Source organism: Eriocheir sinensis, chromosome 4 (genome assembly GCF_024679095.1).
Source record: "Eriocheir sinensis breed Jianghai 21 chromosome 4, ASM2467909v1, whole genome shotgun sequence".
NCBI classification, from domain to species: Eukaryota; Metazoa; Arthropoda; class Malacostraca; order Decapoda; family Varunidae; genus Eriocheir; species Eriocheir sinensis.
This window is the reverse complement of record NC_066512.1, coordinates 15,865,456-15,882,292: the sequence shown is the minus strand read 5'-3', so window position 1 is coordinate 15,882,292 and position 16,837 is coordinate 15,865,456. Positions and strand designations below refer to the sequence as shown.

At 45.1% G+C, this 16,837-nt stretch overlaps 1 protein-coding gene across 1 annotated transcript in view; it reads left to right on the top strand.

Annotated features, from left to right (window-relative positions):
• LOC127008878 (uncharacterized) overlaps positions 1 to 16,647 on the top strand; it is an 81,461-nt gene extending 64,814 nt beyond the window's left edge. Inside the window, exon 15 of the mRNA XM_050881320.1 lies at positions 15,563 to 16,647. Within this exon, the coding sequence (XP_050737277.1) occupies positions 15,563 to 15,721 (159 nt within the window). The 3' untranslated portion in view covers positions 15,722 to 16,647. The remainder of the gene's footprint in view (positions 1 to 15,562) is intronic.
• Positions 16,648 to 16,837: the final 190 nt, after the last annotated feature.

Genomic DNA, 16,837 nt, shown 5'->3' with positions numbered 1-16,837 from the left:
ATGATAGGGGTGAGTTGAGCTACGCAGGGGCGGGATGGGGTGAGGGAGGGAGGGAGGGAGGGGAGCAGGATAGGGTATATAAGGGAGGGTACAGTGTCGTCGCTCACTCCCCGCCCCCGCTGGATAAATATAAGTCTGATACTCTGTTTACAGGTTCCAGCTAAATCCATCCGTCACCTCAAGGAAAACAGAGAGAGGGGAAGAGAGAGGGAAAGAGAGAGGGAGAGGGAGAGAGGGAGAGGGAGACCGAGAGAAAGTTTAAGGAAGTCATCACCAGACACTACAACTTTCCTAATCGTATGTAGAGCTCAAGCAAAGGCGTTTAAACACCCTCCTCCTCACCCAACCTCCTTTACTGCCTCCCCTCTTCCCCCTCCTCTCCCAGCCTCCCCCGACCCCTCCCTACTGCCCTCCCTCCCCCCTCTTCCTCCCCTTCCCTTCCCTTTGCCTGCCTCAGAAGTAACACTAATTAAGGAGATCCCAGCAAAGGCTCCGTCCGCGGGCTTCCTGGTGAGGCGAAGAGAAGTCAAACGAAGCGTCGAAGCCAAGACGGAAGCAGCTCAAGGCTAATGGAGGAGAGGGAGACGAAAGAGGAGGAGGAGGAAGAGAAAGGAGGAGGAGGAGGTATAAGAACACGAAGAAGAACGAGAACAAGAACTAAAACATGATTATGACGAAAGAGAAAGACGAGAAAACAACGGAAATATGAAAAGGAAGAGAAAAAAGGTGGAAGAAGAGGACGAGAGAGAGAGGAAGAGAAAGAGGGAAAGAAGGAGGGGGAGGAGGAGGTGATAGCTACTAAAGAGAGCTGCTAGAAAGTCGACGCTTTGAGAAATTGACTATTACTTTCTAGAACGATTAGATGATTTACAGGAAAAGGAGAAGAAGGACGATCAAGAACTGAAAAAGAAGAGGAGAAGGAAGGAGGAGGAAGTTAAGAAGGGAAGAAGGCAATGAAGAAGGAGAATGAGTACGAGAAGGAGGAACAGAAGGTAATGAAGAAGAAGGAGAGAGAGGAGAAAGAGGAAGACAGAACGATAGACCGCAAGTCAACGCTCTTTCATCCAACATCAAAGCGAGGGAGCGCGCGCCGACGACGACTCTCTCACATTTAAACACAAAAACTTATAAAGGAAGGGACACAAAAAATAGCGCGTCTGTTTCTCGTGTTTCGCGTGTGCTTAACTGTAGCGTGATTTACTCCTCTGATTTCTTATTGGCCTGGTTTATTCCCCTCCCTCGCTCGTCTCTTCTCATTGGCTAGTTTATACGTGCATAATTTTAACCCGCTGACAAGTGTAATATCTTGGACTTCACGCTCTGGGGACAATAATTCGGAACAGCGCTGCGCCAAGAACTTTTTTTAGACCGCACTCGGGACGGCGGGCATCGAGGAAAAGGAGGAGCAGAAGGAAGAGAAGGAGAAGGAAAAAGATTGAATAAGAGAGAAAGGTGAACACAGAGTAGCAGAACAAGGCAAGGGAGAGGAGGAAAAAGACTGAATAAGACTGGACATAGAGAGAAAGGAGAGAACAGAATGACAGAAGGAGAAGGAAGAGGAGGAGGAGGAAAAAGATTGAATAAGAGAGAAAGGAGAACACAGAGTAGCAGAACAAGGCAAGGAGGAGGAGGAAAAAGACTGAATAAGACTGGACATAGAGAGAAAGGAGAGAACAGAATGACAGAAGGAGAAGAAACAGGAGGACGAGGAAAAAGATTGAATAAGAGAGAAAGGAGAACACAGAGTAGCAGAACAAGGCAAGGAGGAGGAGGAAAAAGACTGAATAAGACTTAACATAGAGAGAAAGGAGAAAACAGAATGACAGAAGGAGGAAGAAAAACATAGAGAAAAAGGAGAGTATAGAATGGCAGAATAAGACAGGGAGGAAAGGAAGAGAACCGAGTAAGATTTGTCAAAGCGAGGAGAAGAGTACAGAAGGATAGACCAAGGGAGGGTTACTTTTATGGTCTTCCCAATATGTCGAGGCCGGTCTGGCGTTGGCTCCCGCGGGTCCTTTCCTCCCCTCTGCTTTGCCACACAGTCCCAACACCTATCTCCTTCTCTCATATGTAAGCTATAGGTAACATATTAGAGGAAAAAATAGGTGTTGGGACTGTGTGGCAGAGCAGAGGGGAGAAATGAACCCTTGGGAGCCAACGCCAAAACGGACTTGACAATTTGGTTTCACTATTGCTTACACGAGAGAAAGGGAAGGAAGGGAAGGACAAGATATAAGGACGAAACATGTAAGTAGCGATAAAGGTAAGGGTGCGTGGATGTAGACGAGCTAAGAAGGGGTTACAGAGGGCGAAGTGAGGTAGGGTATGGAATTGTTGAAGAGTTGCCCATATGATTTTTCGTACCCTTCGTTCTCCTCCTCCTCTTACTCTACTTCTTCCTCCTCCTCTTCCTCCTTCTTCGGTTTCTCTTTTAAGTGTTTTGGCAAGCTTCATGATGGTTAGCTAAAGGCTTTATCTACCCGTCTATTTATCTATTTTACTGTTATTATGTAAATCAACTACTTTATCAATATATTTATGTATCTATCTTTCTGTACCTATTAATCTCCCTATCTATCTAGCCATCTATCCAGACATTTAAATCAGTAAATAACAAGAATATACTTACTACTACAACTACAGGCACTACCATTACCACCCCTACTATTACTACTACCACAAAAAACTGCTATTTCTACCACCACCACCACCACCATCACGTCTATCGCCACTGCTTACTTTCCTTGCCTCGCGCTCTTCTTCTCCGCCGCCTTCGTCCTTCGCCGCTGTCCTCGCCACCCTCACCTTACTCCCCCCAACACTCACAACGCCAGCAGGAACCGTCTCGTTACCTGCCTTTCCCTCGTCACACCTGCCACCCGCCTCTTGTTCCCGTCAGTTTTTGGTCCACTCGCTCCCTCTTTTATCTTCATTTGCGTGTTTTTTTTTCTCTCTTTTACTTATTTTTCGATGTTAGTTTTCTTTTATCATTGACATTTTCGGTCACTATGTTTGGGGTAACATTTTTGGTTCTCTCCCTTCAGCCACAAAGAAAATGAGTCTGGTTTTCATGCTTTTTTCTCACATTCATGGTGCAGAAGCCTTGTCAAACCATCATTAGGCTTATAAAACGACCCACCCATGGAAATACCCACACCCTCTACGAAAGCCTTGTCAAATGTGGGTGTGTAAGCCTCGAAACGTTTGGTAATATGGGCCTTGAGGTAGAATTAAGGCTTAGATTTTGGTCTAAATACGATGTTTGTTATTTAGCCTTTGTTAGTTTGTTAGTTAGGCAAATTTTAAGCTTGTTATGTGTTTTAAGTTAAAGTTACGTTGGGTTCAGGCAGATCATGGGCAAGGAAGAGAGTTAATTTGTTAGTTAGGCAAATATGAAGCTGCTTAAGTGTTCTAAGGTAGGCAGGTAAGGTATCTTTTTATAGGCAAGGTAGAGAGTGTTTACCTGTGTTCTAAGGTAGGCAGGTAAGGTTTCTTTTTATAGGCAAGGTAGAGAGTGTTTACCTGTGTTCTAAGGTAGGCAGGTAAGGTTTCTTTTTATAGGCAAGGTAGAGAGTGTTTACCTGTGTTCTAAGGTAGGCAGGTAAGGTATCTTTATATTGGCAAGGTAGAGAGTGTTTACCTGTGTTCTAAGGTAGGCAGGTAAGGTTTCTTTTTATTGGCAAGGTAGAGAGTGTTTACCTGTGTTCTAAGGTAGGCAGGTAAGGTTTCTTTTTATAGGCAAGTGCTTACCTGTGTTCTAAGGTCGGCAGGTAAGGTTTAGGGAGTACTGCCTTGCTTTCTGTTTATAGGCAAAGTAGAGAGTGCTTACCTGTGTTCTAAGGTCGGCAGGTAAGGTTTAGGGAGTACTGCCTTGCTTTCTGTTTATTGGCAAGGTAGAGAGTGCTTACCTGTGTTCTAAGGTCGGCAGGTAAAGGTTAGGGAGTACTGACTTGCTTTCTGTTTATAGGCAAAGTAGAGAGTGCTTACCTGTGTTCTAAGGTCGGCAGGTAAAGGTTAGGGAGTATTGACTTGCTTTCTGTTTATAGGCAAAGTAGAGAGTGATTACCTGTGTTCTAAGGTCGGCAGGTAAAGTTTAGGGAGTACTGACTTGCTTTCTGATTATAAGCAAGGTAGAGAGTGCTTACCTGTGTTCTAAGATGGGCAGGTAAAGTTTAGGGAGTACTGACTTGCTTTCTGGTCTACTTCCGGCCGAGACGAGTGGGAGACGCGCGCCAACTTTTTATATTTTTTTTATATATCCCGGTGGTGAAGGTTTATTTTTCCGCCAGCCAGGCACCCCATTTTTCCTCTCTCAATCCCTCCCTTCCCCTCTCACTCTCCCTCCCTCTCTCCCCTTCTCTTCCGATGTACTGGTTTACTCTCCCTCATTTCCTTCCGCCCTTCCTTCCTCTAACATCTTCCCCTCATTTTTTACTTTCCGTTCCTGTTTTTTTTTCCTTCACGTTTTGCTATTTTTATTTCGTCCTGCTTTTCCCCCTTTGGTTCCACTTGGTTTTGTTTTTCCCTTTTATGTTGTAGTATGTCCTCGCTTCATTATCCTATTCTATATCTTTTAAAATGCAGAGCAGCGTTATTTCTTATTTTTCTGTAGTTTGTCTCATTTTTTTCCGCGTTTTCTTTTTTTTTCTATTTCTAGGAGCTCTCTCACCATACCTCCCTTTACCCTTCTTTCTTTACCTCCTTTTTTCCTCTTTCTTTTCTATTCAGGGAAAGTGTAGCCTTACCACATGTGTTTGTCATGTTACTCTTTCAGACACTGACGAAATGTTCCTAAATATATATAGAAAAAGAGAGAGAGAGAGAGAGAGAGAGAGAGAGAGAGAGAGAGAGAGAGAGAGAGAGAGAGAGAGAGAGAGAGAGAACAAAAAAGTGTGTGTGTGTGTGTGTGTGTGTGTGTGTGTGTGTGTGTGTGTGTGTGTGTGTGTGTGTGTGTGTGTGTGTGTACGTACGAATGAAAGAAAGTACCTGTCATTTTTTCCTGGCAGTATGTTATAGCGGTGATGATGCGTGGTGACGGGGTGGTGCCTTTCGTGGTGACGGCGGAACCAGAAGTTATGATTATTGTGGTGGTGACAGTTCTGGTTATAATAGCCGGTGGGAGTGGTAGTGAAGCTGTTTCAAGCGCGGCAGTGGTAGCAAGAGAATGACGCTGCTGGTTATCATTGGGACCATAGTCACCGTATATCAACTTGACCCAGAAGCCCCGCACCCATTTTCATAGCCTTGGGAGCTATTTGGTTAGGTGAACGGAGGTTGAAGTTAGTAGTCAGGGCCAGTTTCACAGTCCAGTACAGCAAGTTTGTAAGCTCCCCAAACAAACACAAAATACTGCGAAAATTCCTTCTATAGTGTTTGGTGTCGACATAAAAGGAGGAAATTTTAGGTAACCACATTGGAGCTCTCTTTAGTATCTGGTACTGAGTAGAAAAAAACGGATCATTGTGGAGAATATGGCTTGGTTTGGGCGCTGAGAATGATTCCCTCTCTGAGTCTTAAGGGTCGAGCTAGGTAAGTTTAGGTGGGTTGGGGTCTAAGTTAGGATGTGCTGATCTGTGTGCTAAGGTAAATTCAAATTAGGTTAGTCAGGGTAGAGTCTAGCTTAGAATTTTTCATTGTAATGTTGGACTGTGGAACTGGGCCTCAATATTACCCTGGAGGGAGGGGGAGCGAGGCAGCGATGATTCTAGACCAATTTATTGTACGATGACTTTTATAGTAACGGTAACAGTAGCGCTTCCTCTCACCAACATCCCTGATCGTCCAGCTTTCTCACCTTCATGCATCATCCATTTCGTCCATTTGCTCATCCATTTAAGCCATCAGCCATCTAAGGATTTCCATAAACGCCCACTACCTCTTCCGATGCACCACACACCTCTACGTATCCATCCCATCAATCCTTAACTCTCATTCTACTTCCTACGTACCATTTTCTATCTCCCATCAGGCTGTCTATATAGTTCACTGTATTAACGCCCCCCCAGCTCAGTTAACTCTCGGGGCTCTTCTCTCCCGATCTTATAACGCCAAAACCAATCAGTCCCTCTCCCTTAGACCCCCTTTATCCACTCCACCTGGCCACCCACCACCTGCCACGTGTTTCCCTCCAGACGCCCTTCATAAACTGTTCATCACCCACGCCCCGCCGCCCACCGCCCGCCGCCCACCAGCCTGTTGGTCCCCTCCTCCTCCCTCTCTCTCTCTCTGCCTCTTAGTTTGTTACCAAGGTGATGTTTTTACCATGAGAGAGAGAGAGAGAGAGAGAGAGAGAGAGAGAGAGAGAGAGAGAGAGAGAGAGAGAGAGAGAGAGAGAGAGAGAGAGAGAGAGAGAGAGAGAGAGAGAGAGAGAGAGAGAATATTTGTTTTGTAGAAGTGTCTAATTTATTTTGTTGATAGTGGTTTTTTTTCTATTATTATTATTATTATTATTATTATTATTATTATTATTATTATTATTATTATTATTATTATTATTATTATTATTATTATTATTATTATTGTTATTATTATTACTATTATTATTGTTATTGTTGTTGTTGTTGTTGTTGTTACTACTACTACTGCTACTAGTACTTCTACTTCTACTACTTCTATTTCCACTACAACTCCTACTACTACTTCTTTGTTTTATCTTTGCATACCAAACCTTATTCATTCATTGGTTTTAATGGGACAGAAAAGAGCTACAAGCCTTACAAGTTTTTCTTCATGTTTATCTATTCTTATTCATCTATTCGGTTTAAGGGTCAGGGAAAGAGTTACAAGCCTCATAACTTTCCCCCGTGGCTGGCGGCTCACAATCTTATCCGCCGCCGCCATCTCATCGACGCAACAATCTGACGTGGTTCGCCATCTGTCGCCATTAGTGTTTGGAGCCACTTCCGCGAGGCATAAACTCTCGGAGCCGCAGAATACTACTTACTCCTTCCCTGCCTTCTGCTTGGAACATGAAGGGAGTTTTAGCTTATTATTTTTTTTCATACGTATCTTCACCGTCCTTAATTGGAAAGTCGAAGCCAGATATCACTTTATTTTTGTTAGCTTTTGATAATATATTTGTGTTTCGTAAAAGGACTGATTTGTTTTATAGTTTTCTTTTCATTTTTTTATTGATTAGTTTTTAGGTGCTTATTTTTTTAGGCATTGTATATTTTAGGTGTATCTTCGTATTAGATTACAAGATCTTCTCAAATTATATAAAGAACACATTTTTGGGAGGTTATCTATATGCAGGGAGCTTTCGTTTCTTTGTCCAAGGAATATGGGTTTTCTTTCACTGGAGAACAAAATTTAACCAGTTACAGTCGGTGTGGTCAACCTCTTTTTCTCTCTCTCTTTCTTCGTGCGCCAGTAACATCCAACGGTTTCTTCTTTGTTCCCGTGGCGAAGGAGGTGAAGGCAAGACTTTCTCTGCTTATTTGTTTTCTTTTCATCCACTTTACCATAAATAGAGACCAACCCGGCACCTTTAAACCCTCAATATTAGATCCACTACCAGCACCCTCCTCCTCCTCCTCCTCCTCCTCCTCCCTCGCGATATATATTTCTTGTTTACCTCTTACACCCACACATCAAACCGTGAACTTCCTCTTTCCTTCATGTTTTGGGTTATTTTTACACTTAACAGAAAAAAAATGGGCGTGAAAAAAGTGAGACTGCTTTGATGCGCTATTTCTGCCAAGGCCTCCTTTTGGCGCGCCGGAGCCGTTTCCCGGAGTTTACCTTTCGGGGCGGCGCGATAGGCGGTCAGCGCGTGGGAGGAGGAAGATGAGTTGGAAGGGGAAAACCCGGATGAGGGCGGCGGCGGTGGGCTTCCCTTCGTTACTTCTACCGGAGAGAGAGAGAGAGAGAGAGAGAGAGAGAGAGAGAGAGAGAGAGAGAGAGAGAGAGGGACTATAACCATGAGTGAAGACTTTAAAGAATGTTATTTTGTTTTAATATTTACGGTAAGGAGAAGAACGAGCAAAGACCAAACATAAAAAAACCACACAATTCCTTTAAAAAATTCTGCCCCAGCAAATCGAGAAGAAGAAAATCTCCCTTCCCCCAAAAAAATCAGTTTCACATTTGTATTGATAGCCCCCTCTCTTGTGTGTGACTGTGTCGGAGTAATGAGGAAATACAAACTAGAGAAGAGAGGCTTTTTCAGAGCTTAACAGTGACAGCCAAGCAAGAAAAGTTTTGGTAAGGTTATGTAAGGCTAGGTTATGGATGAAGACACGGATTAACTCTTGCATCAGCAGAAAGTTGGACAGCATACAGATAAGCTTGAGTCGAAAGTATAGCGCAGCGAGGTCTCGGGAGGGGCGGAGGAGGCATGCAAGTAATAAGTTCAGAAGGGAAGTATGGATAAAAGTGTCGATACGAGAATGAAGAAACGGGTCAACTCTAGCTTAAGTAGAGATCTGGACAGCATACGGATAAAAGCTTGAGTAGAAAGTCGTGAGTAGCGAGGCCTCGGAAGGTGTGGAGGCATGCAGTTAACAAATTCAGAAAATCGGTTAGGATAGAAATTAAAAATAGGGATAAAAGATAAAAAGAAAGTAACATTGTGGCAAACTTTAAAGCGTTCGAAGGTAGAATGAAAATAAGATAAAAGATAGCAAGGAGAGTAACACTGCGGCGAACTTCAAAGAGATCGAAAAAAAATACAGACTCGACTTACCTGGCCACTCTTCCTCACCTGTCCCTTAACTCTCCTTCGGTCCCTTCTTCTTACCTTTCACTTTTTTCCCACGCCTTTGCTCTTCCACCTGTCCGGGCTGAGAGAGATTCATTTAAAAGGTTTACTCTCGGGTTTTCTTTTTCTGTCCCTCCCTGTCTCTCTTCCATCTTTTTCTTCCTCCCCTTTCTCTGCTCCGCCGTCATCCCTTTCTGCCCCAGTCATCCTAATCCCTTCCCTCCTGTCTTAATGCCACATAATTCTCTCTCTCTCTCTCTCTCTCTCTCTCTCTCTCTCTCTCTCTCTCTCTCTCTCTCTCTCTCTCTCTCTCTCTCTCTCTCTCTCTCTCTCTCTCTCTCTCTCTCTCTCTCTCTCTCTCTCTCTCTCTCTCTCTCTCTCTCTTCTCTCTATCTTGGCTTCCCCCTTCCTCGTCTTCGTGAGGGCCAGGAATAGTATTGCTGGGGACTATTTTTATAAGGGTGATGGTCTGCAGTTACTATTTCGGGTGTCCTGGTCCATGGCTTGTGTGTCGGGGTAAGGGTAGGGGGTTGCATGTGTGTGTGTGTGTGTGTGTGTGTGTGTGTGTGTGTGTGTGTGTGCGTGGGCGTGGGCGTGGGCGAGGGTGTCGTGAAATGAGGAGGGAAATGGGAAATGAAAGGAGAGGAGGAGGGAAGGACGAAGGAAGGAGGGAGGAGGGCGGAAGAAAGGGCGAGAGAGAAGGAGGAAAGGAGGAAAAGGAAGGGAAAGAAGGACGGGAGGAAGAAAACGGATGGAGAGAGAAAAAGGAAAGGAGGAATGAAGGGGGGAGAGGAGAGAAAGAGGGAAGGAAAAGAGTGAAATAGGGAGGAAGGAAGGAAGGGAGAGAAGGAAAGCAGAAAAGAAGGAGGGAAGGACGGAGCAAGGGAGGGAAAGATTAAGAGAGGAAAGGAAGAAGGGAGGAAGGGAGGGAGAGAGAGGAGGAAAGGAGGAAGGGAGAGAGGGAGACAGGCTTGGTGGTGTGTTGGCTCCTCACCGATTATGAGCTGGAGTTACGCAAGGGTGTGTGTGTTAGGGGAGGGAGGGGAGTGTGTGAGGGGGGAAGTGTGTAAGGGGGGCGGTGTGTGGGGGGGGAAGGAGAGTGTTTGAGGAGGGTAGAGTCTGGAGGTGGAAGTGTGTGTGTGTGTATTACGGGAGAGGGGAGTGTGTGAGGGGAGCAATGTGTGGGGGGAAGGAGATTGTTTGAGGGGGTAGAGTCTGGATAAGGAAGTGTGTGTGTGTGTGTGTGTGTGTGTGTGTGTGTGTGTGTGTGTGTGTGTGTGTGTGTGTGTGTGTGTGTGTGTGTATTATGGAGGAGGGGAGTGTGTGACGGGATTAGGGTGTAGGGGGTAGGGGAGAGTCTGTGTCAGTACTCATCTCTGTTTATACATCTGTACTTAAAAAAAAAAAAATTTGTGTACGTCATTTTTTAATCTTTTTTAATCATCCTCTCCATTGTCTTAATCATTTCCTATAGGCCTCTCCATTTTCATCATATATTTTTCCTGTGTGTCTCTTCTCTATTTCCCTTTCTTTTTCCTATATACTATTCTGTTTTCTCAAAAATTTCCATCTTCCTCTTCATTCTCAAATAGTTTTTTGTATATCTTTCCTTCTGCTTAGTTTTTTTTTTTTATATAGTTGTTTTCATTTTATCAATTTTTCCTATCTTCTCCATATTATTAACTTTTCTCATTAACTTATTTATTTTTCTTATCTACCTCGCTATCTTCCTCTATTGTTTTTTCCAGGGGGAGAGGTGCTTTTAGTAAGGTTGTGAAGATTTTCGTCGATGCGATAAAAAATATAGAATAATAAAAAAAGAAAACCACATTCTTCCAAGCCCCGCAACACAGCAGCAAGGATTCTTTATGGCTCAGTGGGCGAAGAGTCTTGAGATTCTTGGATGATTTGAGGGAGCAAGTCTTTTCCTTATTTATTACCAGGAAGCGAACGGGGTGGCGGCTCCTGTGTGTGTGTGTGTGTGTGTGTGTGTGTGTGTGCGTGTGTGTGTGTGTGTGTGTGTGTGTGCGTGTGCGTGTGCGCCTAGCAAGGACAGGTGGCAATGAAGGAAGTAGGTTGGCTTAGTTTTAGAGAGGGAGGGAGGGAGGGAGGGAGGGATAAGTGGAGGAAATATAGAGGGAGGGACAGCTGGTGGGGGAGAGAGCGAGAGGGAGAGACAGGTGGGAGCCAGCTCAACGTCTTTGGCAGGTAAAAGGTGTACAATATTAACGTGGAAATTACCTGGACACCTGCCGTGCGTAACTCACCTCACCTGTGTTTCCGGAAAGGGCGAGCAGGGATATAAAAACAGCTCGTGGAGTCTTGTTTGCGTTTGAGCTGCATTTTGGCTGAATTTGGAGCTCTGAGGTGACGGAAGGAGGGGAGGCGTGACGTTGGGGAAAAGGGAGAAGAGAGGGGGAGGAGTTGGAGAAAGTGGAGGATGTCGTCAGTTACTGTTGAGAGAAGAGGAATGGTGGCACCAGAGAAGGAATGAGGGTGAAGATGGAGACGGGAGGGAGATAGAAGGGGATAGGGAGGGGAGGAGGAGGAGGAGGAGAAAGGGAGAGAAGGGAGAAGGAGAAAATGTATGGTAGGGAGAGGGCAAGAGGAAGATGGGAGGAAAATGGAAGGGTATGAGGGAGGGGAGAAGGATGGATAGAGGAGAGGAGGAGGAGGAGGAGGAGAAAGGGAGAGAAGGGAAGGGAGAGGGAGGAAATGTATGGCAGGCAGGGGGTAAGAGGAGTGCAGTAGAGCATTAAAGGGCGGGCTAGGGTGTACAGAGGGAGAAGAGAAAGAGAAATGAGAGGGGGAGAGGTAGGAAGAGTATTGGGGGCAAGGGGCGAGAAGGGAGGCAGGTGGAGGGTGTCAAAGCACGGGAGGGAGGAAGTGTATGGTAGGCAGGGTGCGGGAGGGAGAACGGAAAGAGTAGGGAGAGGACGAGGCAGGGGCAAGAGGCGAGAGGGTGGCAGGGTGGCGGTGGGTGTAAGGGAGGAGACGCGTGGGTGGGAAAGGGCATCGAGGGGGCTGTCTGGCTTCGGGTCCCAGTCTGCGTTGAGGCCTCTTGGGGACGGAAGGGAACACGCCCCACTTAAGCTCCCATACGCACACACGTGGGCGGCGCAGCACACGCCCATGCACACCGCCTGGCACTCACGCCACCAGGAGATGAAATGTCAGGCCCTCACGCACCGGGGCTCGTTGATAAGGAAGCCAAGGCGTTGAGGAAAGAAACTAAGGTGCATGATGAAGATTATCGCGAATTTGATCTGATGCGAAACGGTGGCTGTGTCTTGCATCATCGCCTCTTAGTGTTGCGAGACTTGTGATGCTGAAGACGGATGTTAGTATTTTGCCTTGAACATAAAGATAACAGCCATCATTGTGTGTGTGAAGGACGAAGAGGGAAAAGGATAGACAGTGCTGCATAGAGAGGAAATACAGCGTAGTGTGGTGGAACTGTGGAGTGTATTGACATCTGTGTAGTCCCTTGTTTCCTCCCTGCCACCTCCAGCTTATACTAACGCCTTTACCCTCAATGCCACCCTAACCAGCACCGCAATCATCACCCTTACATTATCTCCTTTCCTATTTCCTTCAACCCTTACTAACACCTGCACCTTCAGATCTCACTGTTTCCATTCTCTCTCCCCCAGCTTGTCTTAACACCGCCTAACTTGTACCCTTATTATAGTAACCCAATTCTCACCACCTCCACAACCACCTGTACACCTGGCATCATCATACCTGCCAACCACTATCTTAACCACCATCATCACTACCACTACTTGTACTCTGTTACCCACTACCACCTCCACCATCACAACTACTCTCTGTTCTCCCACTAACCCTACCACTACTCACCACCTCATACTCCCAGAAACACTACTTTAACCCACCACTACCTCTACCACCACTACTAATATCTGCACTCCCACTAACACTAACACTGCTTGCCACTTTTTGTACTGCGAGAAACACTACCGGTACCCACCACTACCTCTACCACCACTACTACAACTACCACTTCCACCTCTACACCACCACCGTCACTACCACCACCATGTCTTGTCGGAGGTTCAGCATATGCACCTGCTCTAAGTGTCTCCAGGTAGGATGCACCCCACCTGCGTCTTCCTCTTGCCTTTTGCATATGACAGGTCGAGATAAGCGGTGACATTTTTTGCTCGTTTAATTAATTAGAAGGACGTGGGGCTGCCAGTCTTTCCATTAGACGAGACAGGTTTCTGAAGGTGCTCACCGCGCTATGATGAGTCCCTTGGCGTGGTTAAAGGAAAGAGAGTAGAGAGGGAAAGTTGTAAGGTAGAGTTGATATTAGACGAAGAGGGTTTTTGAAGGTGCTCACGGCGGTATGATGATCTACTCTCTTTCCCTTAACCATTGGCGTGGTTAAGGGAAGGAGAGTAGAGAGGGAAGGTTGTAAGGTAAAAGCTGTTATTAGACGAAAAGGGTTTTTGAAGGTGCTCACGGCGGTATGATGAATTCCCTTGGCGTGGTTAAGGGAAAGGGGGCAGAGAGGGAAGGTTGTAAGGTAGAGTTGTTATTAGACGAAGGGGGTTTCTGAAGGTGCTCACGGCGTTAAGGGAAAGAGAGAAGAGAGGGAAGCTTGTAAGGTAGAGTTGATATTAGACGAAGAGGGTTTCTTAAGGTGCTCACGGCGTTAAGGGAAAGAGAGTCGAGAGGGAAGGTTGTAAGGTAAAAGCTGTTATTAGACGAAGAGGGTTTTTGAAGGTGCTCACGGTGTTATGATGAGTCCCTTGGCGTAGTAGAGGGAAAGAGAGTATAGAGGGAAGGTTGTAAGGTAGAATGTTGTGTCTTCCTACTGTGTCTCGTACTACAGTGAGTCTAGGAATAGCGTGGACCGTCTATATATACGTTCAGGAAGGAATAGAAGTAGTTTATATGCGCCCCCGCCTTTAATTTATTGTTCTATTTGTGTGTAGGGGAGGAGGAGGTTGCGTGTGTGGGGGAAAGGGGGTTGTTGTGTGTGTATGTGTGTGTGTGTGTGTGTGTGTGTGTGTGTGTGTGTGTGTGTGTGTGTGTGTGTGTGCCACATCTTCAGTTGCCTGTAAGTTTCTTACGCTATTTATTGTCAGTGTTTTAACGTCACCATCCGTTGTTTTGTATGTATTTTTACGTAACGACCAAGTTAAAAATTCGCTTATATTTTTGTAGTTATTCTTTTACGAAATATTGTACAGGAATAGTAATGGCAGAAGTAGTGATGGTTACGATAGTAGTAGCAGCAGTAGTAGGGGTAGTAGCAGTAGTAGTAGGGGTAGTAGTAGTAGTAGTAGTAGTAGTAGTAGTAGTAGTAGTAGTAGTAGTAGTAGTAGTAGCAGTAGCAGTAGTAGCAGTAGTAGTAGTAGTAGTAGTAGTAGTAGTAGTAGTAGTAGTAGTAGTAGTAGTAGTAGTAGTAGTAGTAGTAGTAGTAGTATTTAGGACAAAAATAATTAATAAGGTTAGGATCACGCAGGGTAAATGAAGAGCGGAGTGTTCTTTCCGCAGAGTTCAAAGGGATAAGAGGTCGTTGATGTTGGTGTTACTGCTGTTGTAATTATTGTTGTTTTCGTTGTTGCTGCGTCACAGTTATTATTATCATTATTAGACTATTAGTAGTATTATCATTATATCATCATTATTATTACTGGCATCATCGACCTCATTAATATTATAAGCAGTGCTATTTGAACAGTCCTATTCGTGGGTTCAGGGCCGGGGTGAGATCAGCCCCTCCCAGCATCCATCACCGTGACATGTACAGACGACGTGTCATTTAGCGCCATATTATTATATTTATTAGTGCATTAAATCATATGCTTTATCATCATTTCATAAGTAAAATTTCCTTTATATTTTTTGGCAGTATCCCATTAGTTTGGCACTTTTTTATTGTTTATCTCTCCGCCTTATTATCCTCTTAATTTTCATGTCTGTTTATCTTCCTATCTATCTATCTATCTATCTATAGTTAGTTAGTTTATTGACCAAAAGGTGCAAATTTACAGTACAGTGAAAGTTACAAAATTCCCATTGGTCCACATAAAGAAGTGTACTTTAACAAGCTTAAATCAAAATACTGTCACCTAAGTATTCTTTTAAGACTAGGCGATGCAAAAAATACAAACACCAGCCATATAGTTACCACCATTACCACTATAACTGATATAAAAACATAGCTCGACACAACACTTAACACAATGTGACTAACATAAATGCAGTGTCTATTATGCATATCATTCTAATAAAGTATTGTTTTCTCTTAGGTCGTATAAATATTCAAAACTTCATACACGTTAAACAATGCATCTAAACTTTGTTTGTTTACCATATTAAATTTTTGCCTGGTATGTCTCGTTAGTGCTCACTACATCAATACGTGGTGGTCAGTTTGTACGGTCATGGGACATCAGTCGAATCCTAGCAAACGCCCTACGTGTAAGATCAGGGATATCTATGTCGTCTGAGTAAATATTATGGACCCCAAGACTGGGATTCATCACTGATTTGTATGTGTGGTACTTTGTTGCGTCTTCTGGCTTATTTGTAACCAAGTTAATGATGCTGTCAAGAGGGTTTACATTATTATTATACTGTTCGGCACTCTGAATAAACTTAAAACCAGAGGTGTTAGCTTCTCTGCACAAATTAAATACTATACATCTGTCTGTCTGTCTTCCAATCTATCTATTTATATGTCTTTCTGTCTGTCTGTCTGCCTATCTATCTATATCCATCTCTGTATCTATTTATCTTTCCACCATTATTCCTTATTCTTCCGTACATAATTATTTCTCCATTGTTAAGGTTGTTACTCACCGCCCCTTTCTCTCCCCTCGCCAGTCCGCGGGCACGCCGCTGTCCATGTTCAGCTTCCCGGGGCCTGACGGGGACCTGCAGCCGTCCACGCAGGAACTCATCGACCGCCAGGGCCAGGACTTCGTGGACGAGCGCCTGGCGGAGTTTCAAGCGCAGATCCACCAGCTGCAGGGTGAGTACTGAATTACTTTTTGCAGGGAGGGTGGGGAGAGAGGAGGAGGCCTTGTTGGTGTTGTGTTGTGGCCGTGTTATGACAGTGTTATGAACAGGGAAGGAGGCCTTTCGTTGGTAGTGCTGTGTTAAGGCTGTGTTGATTAGTAGGGAGGGTAGCAGGGAGGGAGTGTGGCCTCTTTTGTTATAGCACTGTGTTATTGTAGGGAGCAAGAGGGAGGGAAGTGTGAGACGCGTGCCACAAGACGCCTTTGGTACCTCATGCTGGCGGGTAACAAAGGGCAGAAGGGGAGTATTTGTTGCTTTTGTTGCTTTTTCCTCCTCTCCGAACGGGTGGTAGGGAGGAAGGGATGTCTTTCGATGCTGTGGCAGAAGCGTCAGACAGATTTAATTTTCGTAGCACTTGCGGCCTTGAGAGTTGGTGGGCGGTAGGCAGCAGTCAGTTTACGAAGATACATCATGGCAGTCGCGACAAATGAAAGTTTCTTCTTCCTTGTTGTTTTCGGGACCTTTCGGGTGGGCGGACGGGCGGGCGGGCGTCACGCGGCAGGCAGGGCACATATATACGAGTGGCAGTCTTCTTTCCCAGTGTGTTTTTCCTCCTCCCCACGGCAACATTATCCCCTCGTTAAGACACGCCTTGCATAGTCTGTCACGGGAGTTTAGTGCATGAAGGGAGACTCGTGGCTGCCACCCAGCGCGAGTTAAATAAAGACAAACAACAAAGGCTGCTCTCGCTCGCACGTTTCCTATATTTTCGTTATCAGGTATCTGTGGGGGCGTTAAAATGCTAACGGCTCACGCTGATAAGAAAGTTGACACCGGAGTTAAGTCTCGTCGCCGCGTTAGAGACTCAAATGAGAACCTCTAAAAGACTTGCGCCGTGTTCTGACCTGCGTTTTTGTGTGCTAGAGATTAGGTCACAATTTGCAGGCTCCTTTTTTATCCTTTATCTTCTCACTCTCTGTCATCCTCACCTCTTTTAACTTCTTTTTATCTTCCCTCCTGTTCCTTCCCACCTAATCTCTCTCTCTCTCTCTCTCTCTCTCTCTCTCTCTCTCTCTCTCTCTCTCTCTCTCTCTCTCTCTCTCTCTCTCTCTCTCTCTCTCTCTCTCTCTCTCTCTCTCT